Consider the following 14,976-nt stretch of genomic DNA (forward strand, 5'->3'; position numbering starts at 1 on the left):
TCCTGTCGTGATATTATTTTTTTTGCTTCTCTCTTTCTGCTCTAAGGCTCTCCTGCAGCCAGCGGCACAGGCACACTGCAGATCTATCTGATAGATATTAATGACAACCCCCCAGCACTCATACCCAAAGAGTCTCAGATCTGTGAAAGGACGTACAGGAGCATCAACGGTGTCAACATCACTGCCGCTGATGCCGACACAGACCCCAACGCTGGACCTTTTGTCTTCGAGTTGCCCACGTTTCCCACCACCATCCGACGTAACTGGACAATTTCTAGGATCAGCGGTAAGGTGTTACCACTGAAGAGAAATGATCAAATTTAAAAAATTCAAAAAACGTTTTCGTTTTTACTTTTCTGACAATGCATCAAAAATCTCCTTACGCGTTTATTAACCATGTGCATGTTCATGTACATTACTGTGAAAAAGTCTTGAGTAGCTTACCATTTCTTTTTATTTTGCTTTCAAGGAGCCATACTTATTACATCGTTAAGTACTTTTTTACTAGCACCCTGTCACACAAACATATAATTTGTTCAAATTTCTTTAGTTGAACCAATGAAAAATGTCACATAGCACAGTATGACAGGGATAACATAGTAATTTTCTACCAACGAGGTGATTCTCAAAGAGATTTTAACAAAAAACTTGGCATGTACCAGCGTGCTGTGCAGTGTGTCCTTAGAAAATTTGAAGAAACTGAACAAAAGGACGGCAAAAGAAAAAGTGATAGGTCATGTCCTTAAGAAATAGGAAAAGATCTAGCAAAGACCTGACACAGGACCTGAGAGATGCATCTAGCCTTTTGATTGATTCATCTTTGATTGAAGCCTCGTCAGAAATGGTTTCAGTAGAAGGGTGGCTGCCAAGAAGCCAAATTACTCAAAAATTGGACTAAAATTAGTAGCAATGGTTCTTATGGAATGAAAAGCATCTGATTGGCAACAGCTTCATTTTTCAGCATGACAGTGATCTCAAACACACTGCCAATGCAGTAAAAAGATATCTGGATAAAGGAAATACACAATGGCCTCCCCAGAGCGCAGACCTGAACATTATTGAAGCAGTGTTGGATCATCTTGACAGAAAACAGAACAAAAGATAGTCAACATATAAAGAAGAGCTTTCAGTGTCCTTCAGAAAGTCTGCAGAACTGTTTCTGAAGACTACTTAAAGAAATTACAAGACAGCTTGCCTAAGTGTTCAGACTGTGTTGCAGAATAAAGGTGTTCGTACCAAATATTTGCTATTCATATGCTCATTTGAATTTTGTCTTTTTGCCTTTTACGCTATATTTTTGTTTGCAAGTTTCACTAAATGGCTGCAGTATTTATTTATTTTTTTTACAAATATCTGTTATTAAATGTAGATAAAACATGTAAATTACAGTTATTTTATGTCTTGATGCATGCTCAATTATCCAGGTAAGTAAATCCCCAAAAGTTGATTCTGTTCATCTTGATGTAACGTTTTCAGTGGGAGAACTCTACATCCAGATGAGCAGAATCAACTTTTGAGGATACGGTTATTTAAACTATTTGTAACCCAGGAAAAAAATAATCCTTTTGAAAAATGAAATGTGATTGTTAGTAATGTCTCTTTTCCCTTTACAGGTGATTTTGCCCGTTTGAGTCTGCGGTATCAAATATATTTAGAGCCTGGAGTGTATGAAGTCCCTGTAATCGTGTCAGACTCCGGGAACCCTCCATTGTCCAACAGGTCAGTCATCAAAGTTAAGGTGTGTCCCTGCGATGAAAACGGAGATTGCACCACCCTCGGGGCCGTGGCAGCTGCTGGCCTTGGAACTGGAGCCATCATCTCCATCCTCATCTGCATTATCATACTACTCAGTGAGTTTTTGCTATTCATTCAGCGATGCTCTCAAACATATCACGTACCCACACATTTGCTGTAGAAAAGTTGTCTGTGATTAGATTCCTCAAAAAAGTGTAGTACATGGCACAGACATAAAATATTTAACAATACAATAACATCAGCACCAGTTTGTATAATAGATAAATGCCTGGAGTGCTTGAATCTTCTCCAGCATCTCTGGATGAGATGTTTTTGTGTTTTTTTTTTTCCTGGTAGAGAAAAAATGCTACTATCAGTCTTGCCTTACTTTGTTGCTGCTGTGTTCACACTGTGTATGGCAATCCCAATAGGTCATTTCAAATGTTTTAAAAGTTTCGATTATTTAGAATCTTCTATTATCTTATAACTCCTATTAACCCAGAATTCTAATTGAATCTGTTTTCTTGTTATTTACTCAAGTACAGCACACCAAGCTTTTGCAGTGATGACATATACAAGCACAAGATCACACAGAAATAACCATAAATATATAAATAGATAGATAAGACTACAAAGATAATAAAAACTTAAGGATAAAAAATGAAACGCAATAACAAAGAAAAATTGTTCGTCATGATTCATATTACTGAAACGTTAACCGTATGATTAAGTAGGGAAAGGTCATAGTGGCTGTGGTTAAAGGGACTGTTTGGAGGAAATAAATTATGAGTAGCAGCCATCTGCCTGCTGGGCCCATTCATCCACCAACCGGCTCCCTAAGTGGTTTTGTGTTGGCATAGCTATGTCATTGTACTTTGCAGTTTGTCATGTTAACATAAACTTAGGTTGTTTATTCTTGACGGTCTTTTATCCCTCAGGACGAATGGCGAACAGCTTCCTCAGGATGCATTAGTAAAACCGACATTTAATTAAATGTTGCCAAGTCCGACACAAACGTGCTAAACGTATTAAACGCTATACATGTTTAGCATCTGCACTCTGTGCTTATATGCAACCTTACTACGTACTTATCTGATTGTCTGCTTTTAGTTTGTTTTTTAGAGGTTGTTGCAACATACCATAGGGTTTTTTCACATTCATGTGTGTATCATTGCAGGCATGGTGCTGTTGTTTGTGGTGTGGATCAAGCGCAGAGAGAAGGAGAGGCAGACAAAGCAACTGCTCATTGACCCTGAAGATGATGTCAGGGACAACATCCTCAAGTATGATGAAGAGGGAGGAGGAGAAGAGGACCAGGTGAGATCCTGAGAGACGCACTTGCTCAAATACACAAATACGCGTTCTGTTTCAGACTGTACCTTACTTAGATTTCTCTGCAGGACTATGACTTAAGCCAGCTGCAGCAGCCCGACTCCTTGGAGCACATCATCAGCAAGCCGCCTGGTGTCCGCAGGGTGGATGAGCGTCCGATCATCCCAGAGTCCCAGTATCCGATCAGACCTGTTGTTCCCCACCCCGGAGACATCGGAGACTTCATCCATGAGGTAGATTTATAAGCACACATTATCTTTTGCATGCACAATGGCTCCACTGTTACTAGATTGTTTGTTCCCGCTATAAGATGGACCACTCACTTTTACTTTCCGTCAATCTGACACCTAACGTGATTACTTATTCTGAATGTTGTTCAAAACGTAGAACTCTACCAGGGTGATGGGAACGACAGGTTTTGCTTTATGTTACAGCTCCTCTCACCGTGCCGGGTTAATTTACGCACACACACGTACAAATGAGCACTGTCCACTCACACAACTCCAGCGTTGGAACACTGATGCGAGAAAATGCTGATTGACAGACTTGTGACAACACGTTCACACTCGAGAGGTGTTGGCAGCTGTTCAGCTTTGATCCATCCAGCCTTGACTCTCTCTCACTCTCTCTCTTTCACACATGCATTCACCTGAGCTCGCTTCAGCAGTCTGGTTAAACACAAACACAGCAAACACATGGTGATATTGCCATGCACTGTGCCCAGACCGATTGAAGCTTTTTAGGTTTCTATCCATAGTATCTCTCATTATGTGACTGAAAAGGATGAAGTCCATTCTTTTCACCTAGCTAACCTTCAGGTCGATGGCCCCAATTTATCATTCTTGGAAGCGAGCAAAGAATCGAGCCTTGCCAGATAACATGAAGACCCCGTCATATCTTATTTATGAAACTGTGTCAAAGTATTGATGAAAAGGGATGATCGCACATTGAAACAAAGAGCTCCTGAGTTTTGTATTTGTATTCACGGATCAATCATTGGCACCTACACAATGAGGTTGTGTAGGTGCCAATCGTGCTGTGTAAACAGTATGACACGTAAGGGCATGAGAAACTTCGCTTGTTCACCTGTCATTGTTAATATTGATAATGTTGTGGCTGAGGCTCAGTAACTTTTGGCCTGTTATTGAGAAGCAAAGTTCCACACCAACCATATACACTCGCAATTTCTATATCGTCACTATGTAGAAGAAGAAAAAAACCACAACAACTCTGCACACTACCTAGAAATTGAACTTATTAGGTATGTAAAAGATACAAACACAGTTCCAGATGTTCAGATATTTTTAAAAGAGTCAAAAGTGGCCACAGTAGTTTTATAAAGATACTGCACTTGTCTAAGAAGATTGTGTATAAATAGTAGATAGTAAATAGTATTGCAGCAGGTGCTGATTGAATTGGTCTGTTACTGATTTATGGTGTGTGATTTCAGAGCAGAGTTCAGTGAGATGGTGGTTCTGGGATTTGAAAAAAACAAACAAACCTGTTTCTTAATCGTGCTAGTGCCTGCTAGTGCGTTTGCCTGAGGGCAGACATTCAAACAGCTGATGAGCAGGGTGAGATAAGTCCTTTAGGATGCAGCATACTTTCTACAACCAGTGATATTTACCAAAAGCTTTCTGTGGATCCTGTAAAGGTTGTTTTGTTGTTGTTAAATTAGCTTGCTATGATACATACCTCTAAAAATAACTAGTAATTCTTTAAGATCTTTTCACTTCTTGTGCCTTTTTTCTGAGCATAATCTTTAAGAATACATTTTTATTGTGGTTTTCTATGCACTATGATTTAGAAGATCCTAAACCAAACAGAACAATGCAAAACAAAGGTCAAACTGGTCTATTAGCATATATGTTGTGGATGCTCTAAGACTTAACTCTCAGCTTTGGTTGCCATATCTATCACAGCTTCCCTCTGACTCTGTTCTGCTGATTTGTTATTTAGAATCCGGTTGTTCCTCACCAAGTTAAGCTTTGGAGGGTATTACCTCTGCCGTCCTCAGTGTATCTAATCAGTGTGCAGCAAAGATGGTCCTTTAAACTGGCTGAGCTTGCACTAATGTGCAGGACTTTGCCAGAGGCATCTCTGCACCTTTGGTCCTGTGTATGAATCTGGTGCTTGTGCTGCCATTATCACAGCCTCTGTGTTGTGTTTCATCTTGGATCATGCCTCCTATGTACTACATTTCTGATGATTGGGAGGGCACACATGTTGATGGCTTTTCTGCTTTCTTGCCCTCTGGTGGAGCTTTCCTGTATGTCTGTCATCTTGGCTTCTGATAACTCCATCCATTCATGTTCGGGTTTCCCAGCATCTGACTGTTTATCCGCACAGTGTCTGGGAACTCTGTTCTGCTGCTTCAAAGGTGACACTACCACAATGCTACCCAGCTGCTTTTAGGTAAAACCTGCAGCAATCAGGTTCTTCTGTTAGCTTCACATGTACATGTAGAGGTATAAAAACTATATGAATGCATCAATTTCTGTAATGTTTGATAGTTTTACTTAAACATAAAGATGATTTTGTACAATGTTAAGTATGGGTACATTAAAGACCCCCATGTATACAACAGGTACGATTCACAGCACCTTGAACAAGCTGACATTATTTAATTATGCAATGCTACAGTATATACACAAATATGCTATAAATGAGGGCATGATTTACATTAAATGTCAGTTTGATGCAACGCTGAGTTTAATGGCTTTGAGGAATATCGCTCAACATACAAATCACATAAAGTAGTGCAACAGTTTAACAGCTGACTTCTCTGCTTTCCCGTCTTCTTCAGGGACTGAGAGCAGCAGACAACGATCCTACGGCTCCTCCATACGACTCCTTGCTGGTGTTTGACTACGAGGGTAGCGGCTCCACCGCTGGCTCTGTCAGCTCCCTCAACTCCTCCAGCACAGGAGACCAGGACTATGACTACCTCAATGACTGGGGCCCCCGATTTAAGAAGCTGGCTGACATGTACGGAGGAGGGGATGATGATTAAATTTGCCCAGTCGCACGCGTACACACATACACACACACGCAAACACACATCCTTGTCCCGTCAGCTGGCCTGCCATGCTCTGACCCCTAAAACAAGGGGCTATTACATCCTTATTGAACACAAGATAACAAGGACATGTTCACACTGACCAACGGACTGACCAACCAACCAACCAATCAAATTGCCCACCACAGAGGACCAGCGCCATGAGTCAGTTTCGGGTGCTCTTCTCAACCGTCTCCTGCTCTAAGCCTGTCTGTGACTGAAATGGAAGCTCTGATTTTTCAGACTTCTCATTAATTTTCAAACTGTTGTGCTTTTGTTCCATTTGAATGTTATATGCTAGATTTAGGTTTAAGTTCCTCTTGTCAGATTTTCATTTTTTTACCTATGTTTGTGTAGCCTTTTATTTGTATTTATTTTTTTTATATCCTCACCCCTCTTCGATTCAAGCTGTTCCCTATTCCCGAGGGTCATCGCTTTTCCCTCGCTGTCAGCCCCCGCCCGACTCTCTGAAGAAGCTTTAGGTTGAGCTGCTTGCTTTGTCTGAGGCAAACAAAGGATAAGAAAAGGAGAACAAGAACATCGATATGAAAGTCCTTCCTGCACGAAGGGCCTCGGTTTATTCTTTCTTGAACTTGAATTACTTAGAACAGAAGCACTGTTGTTTAAAAAAGTGCCTTCAGTGGTGCGTATTTTAGCTGACTCCCGCTAACTCAGGATTGGTTGCCATTCTCTGGACTTACACGCCCCCATATGACCCCCTGACCCTTTAATTCACACCTCCCTTGTCATTTCTCCCGTCGTGCAGGGCTGTGGTAGCTGCGGGAGATCTCAGTACTGGTTTCAGAGGAGTGGTGACTGGCCAACGAGGGCGCTTTATGCTAGACGTACTGTACATAGGCCTACAGTGTGTCTGTAACTTATGGACAAATCATTAATTTTTCAAGTCAGGCATATCTGTGCTCCTAGATCACAGCCAACTTGAATGTGATGAATTAAATCACAAAAATACATAACAGGACTGTCTTAGAGAAGAAATGCATTATGTGTCTTTGTTTATCGTGGCTTCAATAGCAGCTGTGTTTGTTTTGAGCTCCCTGCGTTTGCAGCGAAAACTCGATACGGCTTGTTACTAAATTTGAAGATTGACAAGTCACACGTGTTACCTCTGTAATGTTTAACTATGTATGTACAGGTGAGGGTTATTTAGGAAAATGAAGGTATTTAACATGATTCTGCCTTTAGGATAACTTAAAGTCTGCGTGTTTATGTGCATCCAAATCCCAAAAGGTTGATTCTTTTCATCTGGACGTAGCGTTTCAGTGGGAGAACCGTTTCGTCACTTAGATGCAAGATATTTGCGTCTAAAGGTAATAACATGGCACCAGTTATCATGCAGTAAAAGCGCCACAGAAACTATATTAAATGTACATTTATGAAGAAACTACCAGATAACTTTAAATAGCTCTGATAGCATTACTTACAGAACAGTTATCTTGTCCAGGCCCCATTCTGAGTCCTTCTGTCTCCCTTTTTTTCATTATCCGTCTGTTGACTCACTGTTGTTTCTCAACAAACTTTTAATATACAAACTCTGGTGCTGGTCCCTGTCAGAGAAACTGTGGGAATTGAGCCTCAGCCAGGGACTTAGTGCCTTCACAATCTGTCTCTTTTCAGGCAGCGTTTCATTCATCTGAAATTTTCTCCTAAAATTTTTGGCTTTGAGTTCAAGAGGTTTTTAAAAAGAAGTTAGTAGAAGGGAAAGTATAAGAAATTCTGCACTTTATCAAAGCAGAAAAAGCTAAACTAAAGCTTCAGTAATAACGTTTTTCTATGAGACAGACATTTTGAAAGGCAGTTTTTGTTGTGACTTAATGAAAAAGCAGCGCTACCCGTGGGTTTTTGTAATCATATTTCAGGGCAGTGTAAAGAGAACTGGGGGGGGGGGAGCTTTAGTCTCTGTTTTATGTTATTTAAATACCCAAAACATTTCACAGAGGGACCAGACGCTGGCTACAGATAGAAAGGTTTAATCTTTCCTTATCTTCCAAGTGCAAATTAAAACGCTTTTCAGTGGTGGCTCGTTTGAGCTCCATGTGAACTGACCAGATCGTCTATAAATAATGATTATAATGACTGCTTCGTGGAAATATCAGTAACAGTCACATTCACATGATATGACAAGAAGGATCCGGGACTCTTACTCTTTTTTTCCCCCTTCTTGCTGCTGCTTTTCAGTTCTTCACCTGGTCGGTTTAAACAGATTAAATATACAGTATAAGTATAAACGTGAAAAGTGATGACATGGAAAAAGTAAGTATGCTCTCAGAATGGATGTATGAAAGTTGACTTGTGATGAGATAAATGTATTTTTTATGCAAACTGAACAGAAGTTAAAACGTTCATTTTCAACTATGAACAGGGAAAGCAGCATCTATAAGTGTAATTAATAAGGCGAACAGGGTAACAATCTCTTAAAATTAGGTAGTTGTAGGTCAAACCTTGCATTGTAAAGCCAGAAAGTGGCGATGTTCAGCGCAGCTCTCAGCTCAGACATGAGAAACAGAGTGGTTCCCCCAGCTTACAGCTGGATAAGCTCCTCAGCCTCCAGAATATCTACACAAAATAAACACAGCTGTTACTTTCTGCTATTTGTGATTATTTCTGACATAAGTGTTGTATATACGGAACATTTTTATACACTTGATGACATGATTTACCTGTTTCCGTGCAGTCTTTGCATTTCCTTTCACCGTAGTTTTGTTTAAAACAAATACCTGGCAAACTATATTTCACAAAAAGCCATGTGCATTTAAAAGAATCTGTAGGATTCTGTAAGAGCTTACAGCCATACTCGTGTCGCTGTTCAACTTTTGCTTCATTTTTAGCAAAAAGGCTCCACTTAAAACCAACTTGTACAGTCTATACTAGCACACACTCACTCCTCTAGGCCTTACTGTATATATGTGAGTGTTCTATAATATATGAGCCCGTTCAGCGTTGTTTTAATCCAGCAGTAAAGCTGCGACTTTGCTGATGACCATCCAGTGTTCGTAGAATAAAGACATGCTTCACAGACTACTCGTACTTTCTTATTGGACATTCAGACCAGATTCAGGGCCAGACGAAACACGAGGCCCCACTTTAGACAACCTAACTGACCTTTAGAACCGCGTTGTTTAGATAACGCAATGACATTACAATACTGAATGTTAATGACTCACAGTTACACAGCAGCAAATATATCAGTGGTTTGCATCAGACTTGGCTCCCCATTAAAATGCAGTTTATTTGGGGAAATAAAGGAGCTTTGGCCATTAATTGTTACCTGGTCCACTTGTCTTGTCCCTCTATTAAATGGAGGGAAAACAAACAAGATTGAAGGAAGAAAGAAGTATTGCACTGCTGTAGTCCGACCCTGATTTCTGCTTTGGTTAAGGGACATTTAATCTCACTCTGGACACTGCCTGACCATGGACACATGCGTGACGGGACGCTCCGACAGAAGCCAAACTATTGTCCTGCAAAGGCTAGAAACACAAAGATGAGAAGCAGTGTTTCATAAGAGTTATCCTAATGCTATTCAAGTCCAAGTGTACATAATGTAGTATTTGCTTGAAGCTAAAGAGACAAAGTTAGCCAAACTGTAACTGTACAATTGGAGCTTTTTGCATGTGTCTTTTTTATAATGGACAGATGAGTTCTATTACAGTAACCATACTACATTTCAAAAAGTGTTGCAGCCCGCATGACAGGCGCTGCAGTCCAGAAGGCATTCTGGTGTACCATAGTCACATTGTTTCAAATGGAGGAGATTAAAGAAAAAAACTTTAAAAAAAAATTGCACAGTTATTGAGTCAAAAGACTTCTTTTGTAAATTGTCAACAGCACAAATATTTTGTATTGTTGTTTGTACCATTTTGTAAAAAAAAAATGAAGAAAAAAAACAACAACCAAAAAAAAAACCAAAAGGGAACGAGTCTGTTGTTTCAAGCGTGTGTTTATAGTGCCACTGCAATCTTGGTTTCCAAATACCGTACAGTACATGCGCAGCCTTGCAGATCAACCTTGTAATATAGACGCTGAGCTGGAGATTCCCTGTCAGCACCATGTGTTATAAATAAAATTTCCCCTCCTTGTAAGAACACTGCCTCTTGTCTTTTCTTTGTCACCCGCTGATTCCTGCACACGTCGCCTTTCCTCGCACTCATCTTGTTTTTAAAGTGCTAATGTGCTGTGAAAAGACCTTTATTTTTTTGTCTTAAATAGTACACTGAAAAGTTTTTCTCTTACGCATTTTTTCCACGACAATAAATTGTCACTCTTGATTGTTTGTGCAGATAAGAAAGCTATATAATTTACACTAAACATTAGGACAGTGATATTCCTTAATGTGCATATTTTCACGTAAATGACAGTAAAGTCTTTTTACAAAGCCTTTAATGTAATTTTGAAGGAAGAAAAAAAAAACTTTGCATGTTATTTGCATGGAAAACTACTGGAAACAATTCAACAGACTAAGAATTAGAATCAAAGAGAATTAGAAATGATGATGTGCCTCGCCTCACATCCCTTTATACGTTGATGATTGAATGTTGTGTTTCAAATTAGGTTTAGTGCCAGCGCTGAAAAAAATGTAAGCTAAAATGATCAACACAACTGAGGCTGTTCATTTGTCAGCTGCGCCTGACAGAGCCATCTTCCAAGGTGAAATAATGAAGTATTTCCAAGCAGAAGGGAGATGAAATGCGGACAGGAAAAACACAAAGAGCTTCATTTCATTTCCTTTATTTCTGGCATTGCATCTTGAAGTAATTATTAATATTTCCATTGTAAAAAAATCTGCAATGATGAAGTCTATCAGGCCAATCGGAGGTAACGTAAAAATAGAAATACAAATCGGTTAGCAATCAATCCGAGCAGTCAAAGCAGCATGAGGAACGGGATGAGATGACCCTTACTTGCTCTCCTTTTACCACAGCAGTTCAATGAACCAACAGCAGACTGCATCTCCTCATTGATTGACCTGTCAGAGCACGCCAATGCACACGCAGACAGAATAAACCCTGCTGTTACACACTGCTTACACAACAACGCATGAACACACAAATCACCAGTCAGGCTGCTGGGCTGACAGGTTGACTTATCTGACTTTCTGACAGGTAAGTCAGAATGGATTAATTCAGGCAGGAGTCACAACACTATCAGAATTGCCTCATGCTGAATTTTTACCCAGTTTGGATTTATACATGTGTGTGGTTTACATGTGATATGGATCGGAGCTGCAACTTGCTTTTACACCCTTAGCTATTATTTTTTTCCAGTCAGCACATTCCCCCGTGTCTCAAAAGAGATTAAATGTTCATAATGTTACACTTGACCAAAAGAGATCTTATCTCAAATTAGTTCAACATTTCAGGAAATGTCCTTATTTGCTTTATTATCAAGAGTCAGATGAGAAGATTGATCCCAGTCTGATATCTGCTCTTCAGTATGCTGGTGGTTAGATTGGCTTGCCCAAAGACTGCAAGCTCTCCTGGCTGAGATAATAGATTCTGTATATGAATATGTAGCACAAACAAATAACATGTTCCAATACTTTTTAAAGAAATTCTCTACTAACATATTAATAAGTAAAAATATAAAACTTTGTCCCTCCCTGTTAGTAGCAGAGAGAACATTTGTATGGTGAGCATCATCACCTCCAAGCAACAGGTTTCTGTGTTCAACTTGCTGCTGGAGCTTGCATTGGATTTTCTCTGGGTACCTGAACAGGCGTGTTAGGTTTGAATGCTTGTCTGTCTTGTAAAATCAGAATATTGCTTAAATTATCAGTCACAACTTTTGGAATTTAAAGTGCTATTTAACGTGATCAAAATACGTGGAAGGTAGAGCTGGGCGATAGAACGATAACGATATGTATCGCGATATAACTTTTACTCGATAGAGAAATTAAGCTATCGCGATAGACTTCGCCGCTCTTGTCCTCTTAAAATAAAAAAAATAAATAAAAAAAAAAGGTCAGCCAATCCAAACTAAGTAGCGCAGAGCCGAACCAATCACAGCCGCAGCGTCACGTCGCGTGACTTGTTACGTACAGCACAAGTGCCAAGCCGCACGTGTGTTTGTTTGGGAAGCAGGCAGTGGGTAATAATAATAATAATAATAATAATAATAATGGATTGGATTTATATAGCGCTTTTCAAGGCACCCAAAGCGCTTTACAATGCCACTATTCATTCACTCTCACATTCATACACTGGTGGAGGCAAGCTACGGTTGTAGCCACAGCTGCCCTGGGTAATGGAGCCAGCGCGTAATGGAGGAAATGAGTGTGCCGACTAGAAAAATCTACCGAGCGTGACCGAAGAGAAAACAGATGATGGTTCCAATGCCGGAGAGATTGTCGAACGGAAGAGCCATAGAAGTTCCGTAGTGTGAAGGTATTTCGGCTATTTCAAGTCTGACAAAAAAAACAGAGTAGCGTGCACTGTAAATTGTGCCGAAAGCAAGTCTGGAAATACAATAAACTGGTGCATGCGTCACACTGTGCGCCACGTTATTGTTTCGGTGAAATGAATTTCTACAATACTGTTACTGTTAATTCTACTCTGCAGTGTTTAAATGCTTACATATACACACAGTTACTGTCCCTCCACACATACGACTCGGTTCTGCTTCTATGCCCCAGCTTTGTTTACTTTTTCCCACCGAGGCTTCTAGACTTCTGATTGGCCAACATTTCTGCACGGTTAGGAATCTAGCGCCACCTGCTGCTTTGGCGTGTTCATAGCAGCGTTTTCCTTCATTTCTGCCTTTATGTGTGGACGGGATTATTTTTTAAAACGAAAACGGAAAATCTCCGTTTTCAAAAATACCCGTGTACGTGTGGACGTAGCCTCAGTCTCTGACTGGAAGCGCTAATTCGTCATTCGGCTTTTGTCAGACTAAAGTAACTGTTAAAACTGTTTGAAAAGCTCAGCTATACTACAAGGAGAGATTGAGAATTTCCTTTTAGTTCTCAGTTTATTTGATACTGACAAAAGTTAGTTTTGTCTGTTCTTCTGTAAAACAAACTAAGATTTATTTTTAGAATTAATATTTTGTTTCTAAGTGGAATTGACAATTTAGTCTGTTTTTGTTTGTTCTGTTTTGAAACTTAAACGCTTTAGCGGCTGTCTTTTGTGTAGTTTGCAATATTTGCCTTTATTTATCTGAAAAAGTCTCATGTTCCTTAAGTACATCTACCCTGTTGAACTTATTATGGGAAATAAATATTTAAATAAAAACAAGCTGCTGATTATTTCACATTTTACTTGTGAGCAACGGCACATTTAAATCTTACAAATATAGTTATTTGGCTTATATCGTGATAGATATCGTTATCGCCTGAAATGAAAAAAACATATCGTGATATGAAAAAATCTCATATCGCCCAGCTCTAGTGGAAGGTATAGATAAACTGTCAGGTCCTCAATATATCTGTAATTTTATCATACAGTAAATAGCTGTGTAACACATTGAGGAGAACTTTGTGGGCAATGAATGGCGCCTTATTAAAATATTATAGTTAATTACATAGAAAAAATGTGATATCCTACACTCAATATTCAGCCAGGGGATCTATTTTAAGTCTTAACTCATGTGTGAGAATATATGTATGCTTAGGTATGCTAGATAAAGTAACAAAAAAAAGCAACAGGCGCAAGGCTCAAAGAGATGGAAATAAAATCAAGTGTGAAACTAAGAAGACAAAGAAATGTAGAGCTAGGCGGAAAACTTTGGTTCCCTGAGTCTCTAAAATGAACCTTTTGTATAAACTTTCTTCTAAGGCCAAGATCAAAGCGAGGCATGCAAAGTCAGATGTGAAACCTTTTCACACAGCACGGAAAACTCACTTGTTGACGTTCAACTGAAACACAAGTGGGTCCGCAGTGAAAATGCTTCGAAGCATACTGTACTGAAATTAGGGTTGCCAACTCCCTGAAAAAAAAAACAAGGGACACCTCATGGCCAGGGCTGGGCGACCCAGTTGTCTTCACCCTTCCCAGTGTGGTGAATTTTCTAGCTTTTTTTGTGTGTGTATTAGTCATCTATTTGTTGTAATCATCTATCCTTGCAGTTGTTTATTACACAAAATAAATTATATTATCACACTTCTGGCCACATAGCGCTGATATTCACTGCACATGCCCATATTAACCTTAACCAGAGGGTTTAAAAAAACAAACCAGTGTTTACATACCATATCTGCTTCTGCCGTGGCCTGGTGGACAAAAAATTGGTTAAGGGTTCCCCGAGCTTTCACGCCCCTCATGTTCTTCATGTGCCCACCATTAGAAGCATGCCTATGGAAAAAGTGCGCCGGCACACAGTGCAGTGCGCTTTATAGGTGTTATCGTGCATTTTCCCAGCCAGGTGTTTTTCTTTTCCCATTCCTCCCTGTACTTTTGCAGCCTTTTTTTTCCTTTCTCTGAGCGAACAAACATTGCTGCTCTAATGCTGGGCTTACACTGTGCGATTTTTGGCCCATTTTGAGACGGTTTTTGAGTCGTGCGACCGATTTGGTGATCGGACCGATTTTGGCCTTCATCGTGCATCGTGTAGTATACGTGGGGTAACGAGAAGCGATTAACACCTCACGACCAGCTCCCGATCATCAATCGCTCGTGAGGGTGTCACCGCAGCCGCTCACACTGCTCACGCGCAAACACGTAAACGTCGGTGAAAAAGATGGAGCAGCACGGCTGTGCAGCGTGTGATCTGGACACAAGCGATGGAGGCACAACTTGTAGAACTTTGGAAAGCTCATCCGAGCCTTTTCGATGTGGCATCACAAAATTATCACGACCACAACAACCGTGAAAATAGTTGGATTTACACTGCTGCTCAAT

At 40.0% G+C, this 14,976-nt stretch overlaps 1 protein-coding gene across 1 annotated transcript in view; it reads left to right on the plus strand.

Moving 5' to 3' along the window:
• LOC309697354 (cadherin-4-like) overlaps positions 1-10,227 on the plus strand; it is a 255,100-nt gene extending 244,873 nt beyond the window's left edge. Inside the window, exons 13-17 of the mRNA XM_082519216.1 lie at positions 47-286; positions 1,614-1,850; positions 2,912-3,051; positions 3,135-3,299; positions 5,873-10,227. Coding sequence (XP_082375342.1) covers positions 47-286; positions 1,614-1,850; positions 2,912-3,051; positions 3,135-3,299; positions 5,873-6,079 — 989 coding nt within the window. The 3' untranslated portion in view covers positions 6,080-10,227. The remainder of the gene's footprint in view (positions 1-46; positions 287-1,613; positions 1,851-2,911; positions 3,052-3,134; positions 3,300-5,872) is intronic.
• The last annotated feature ends 4,749 nt before the right edge of the window (positions 10,228-14,976 follow it).

This window comes from Aulonocara stuartgranti (genome assembly GCF_965226115.1).
Source record: "Aulonocara stuartgranti genome assembly, chromosome: 20".
NCBI lineage: Eukaryota > Metazoa > Chordata > Actinopteri > Cichliformes > Cichlidae > Aulonocara > Aulonocara stuartgranti.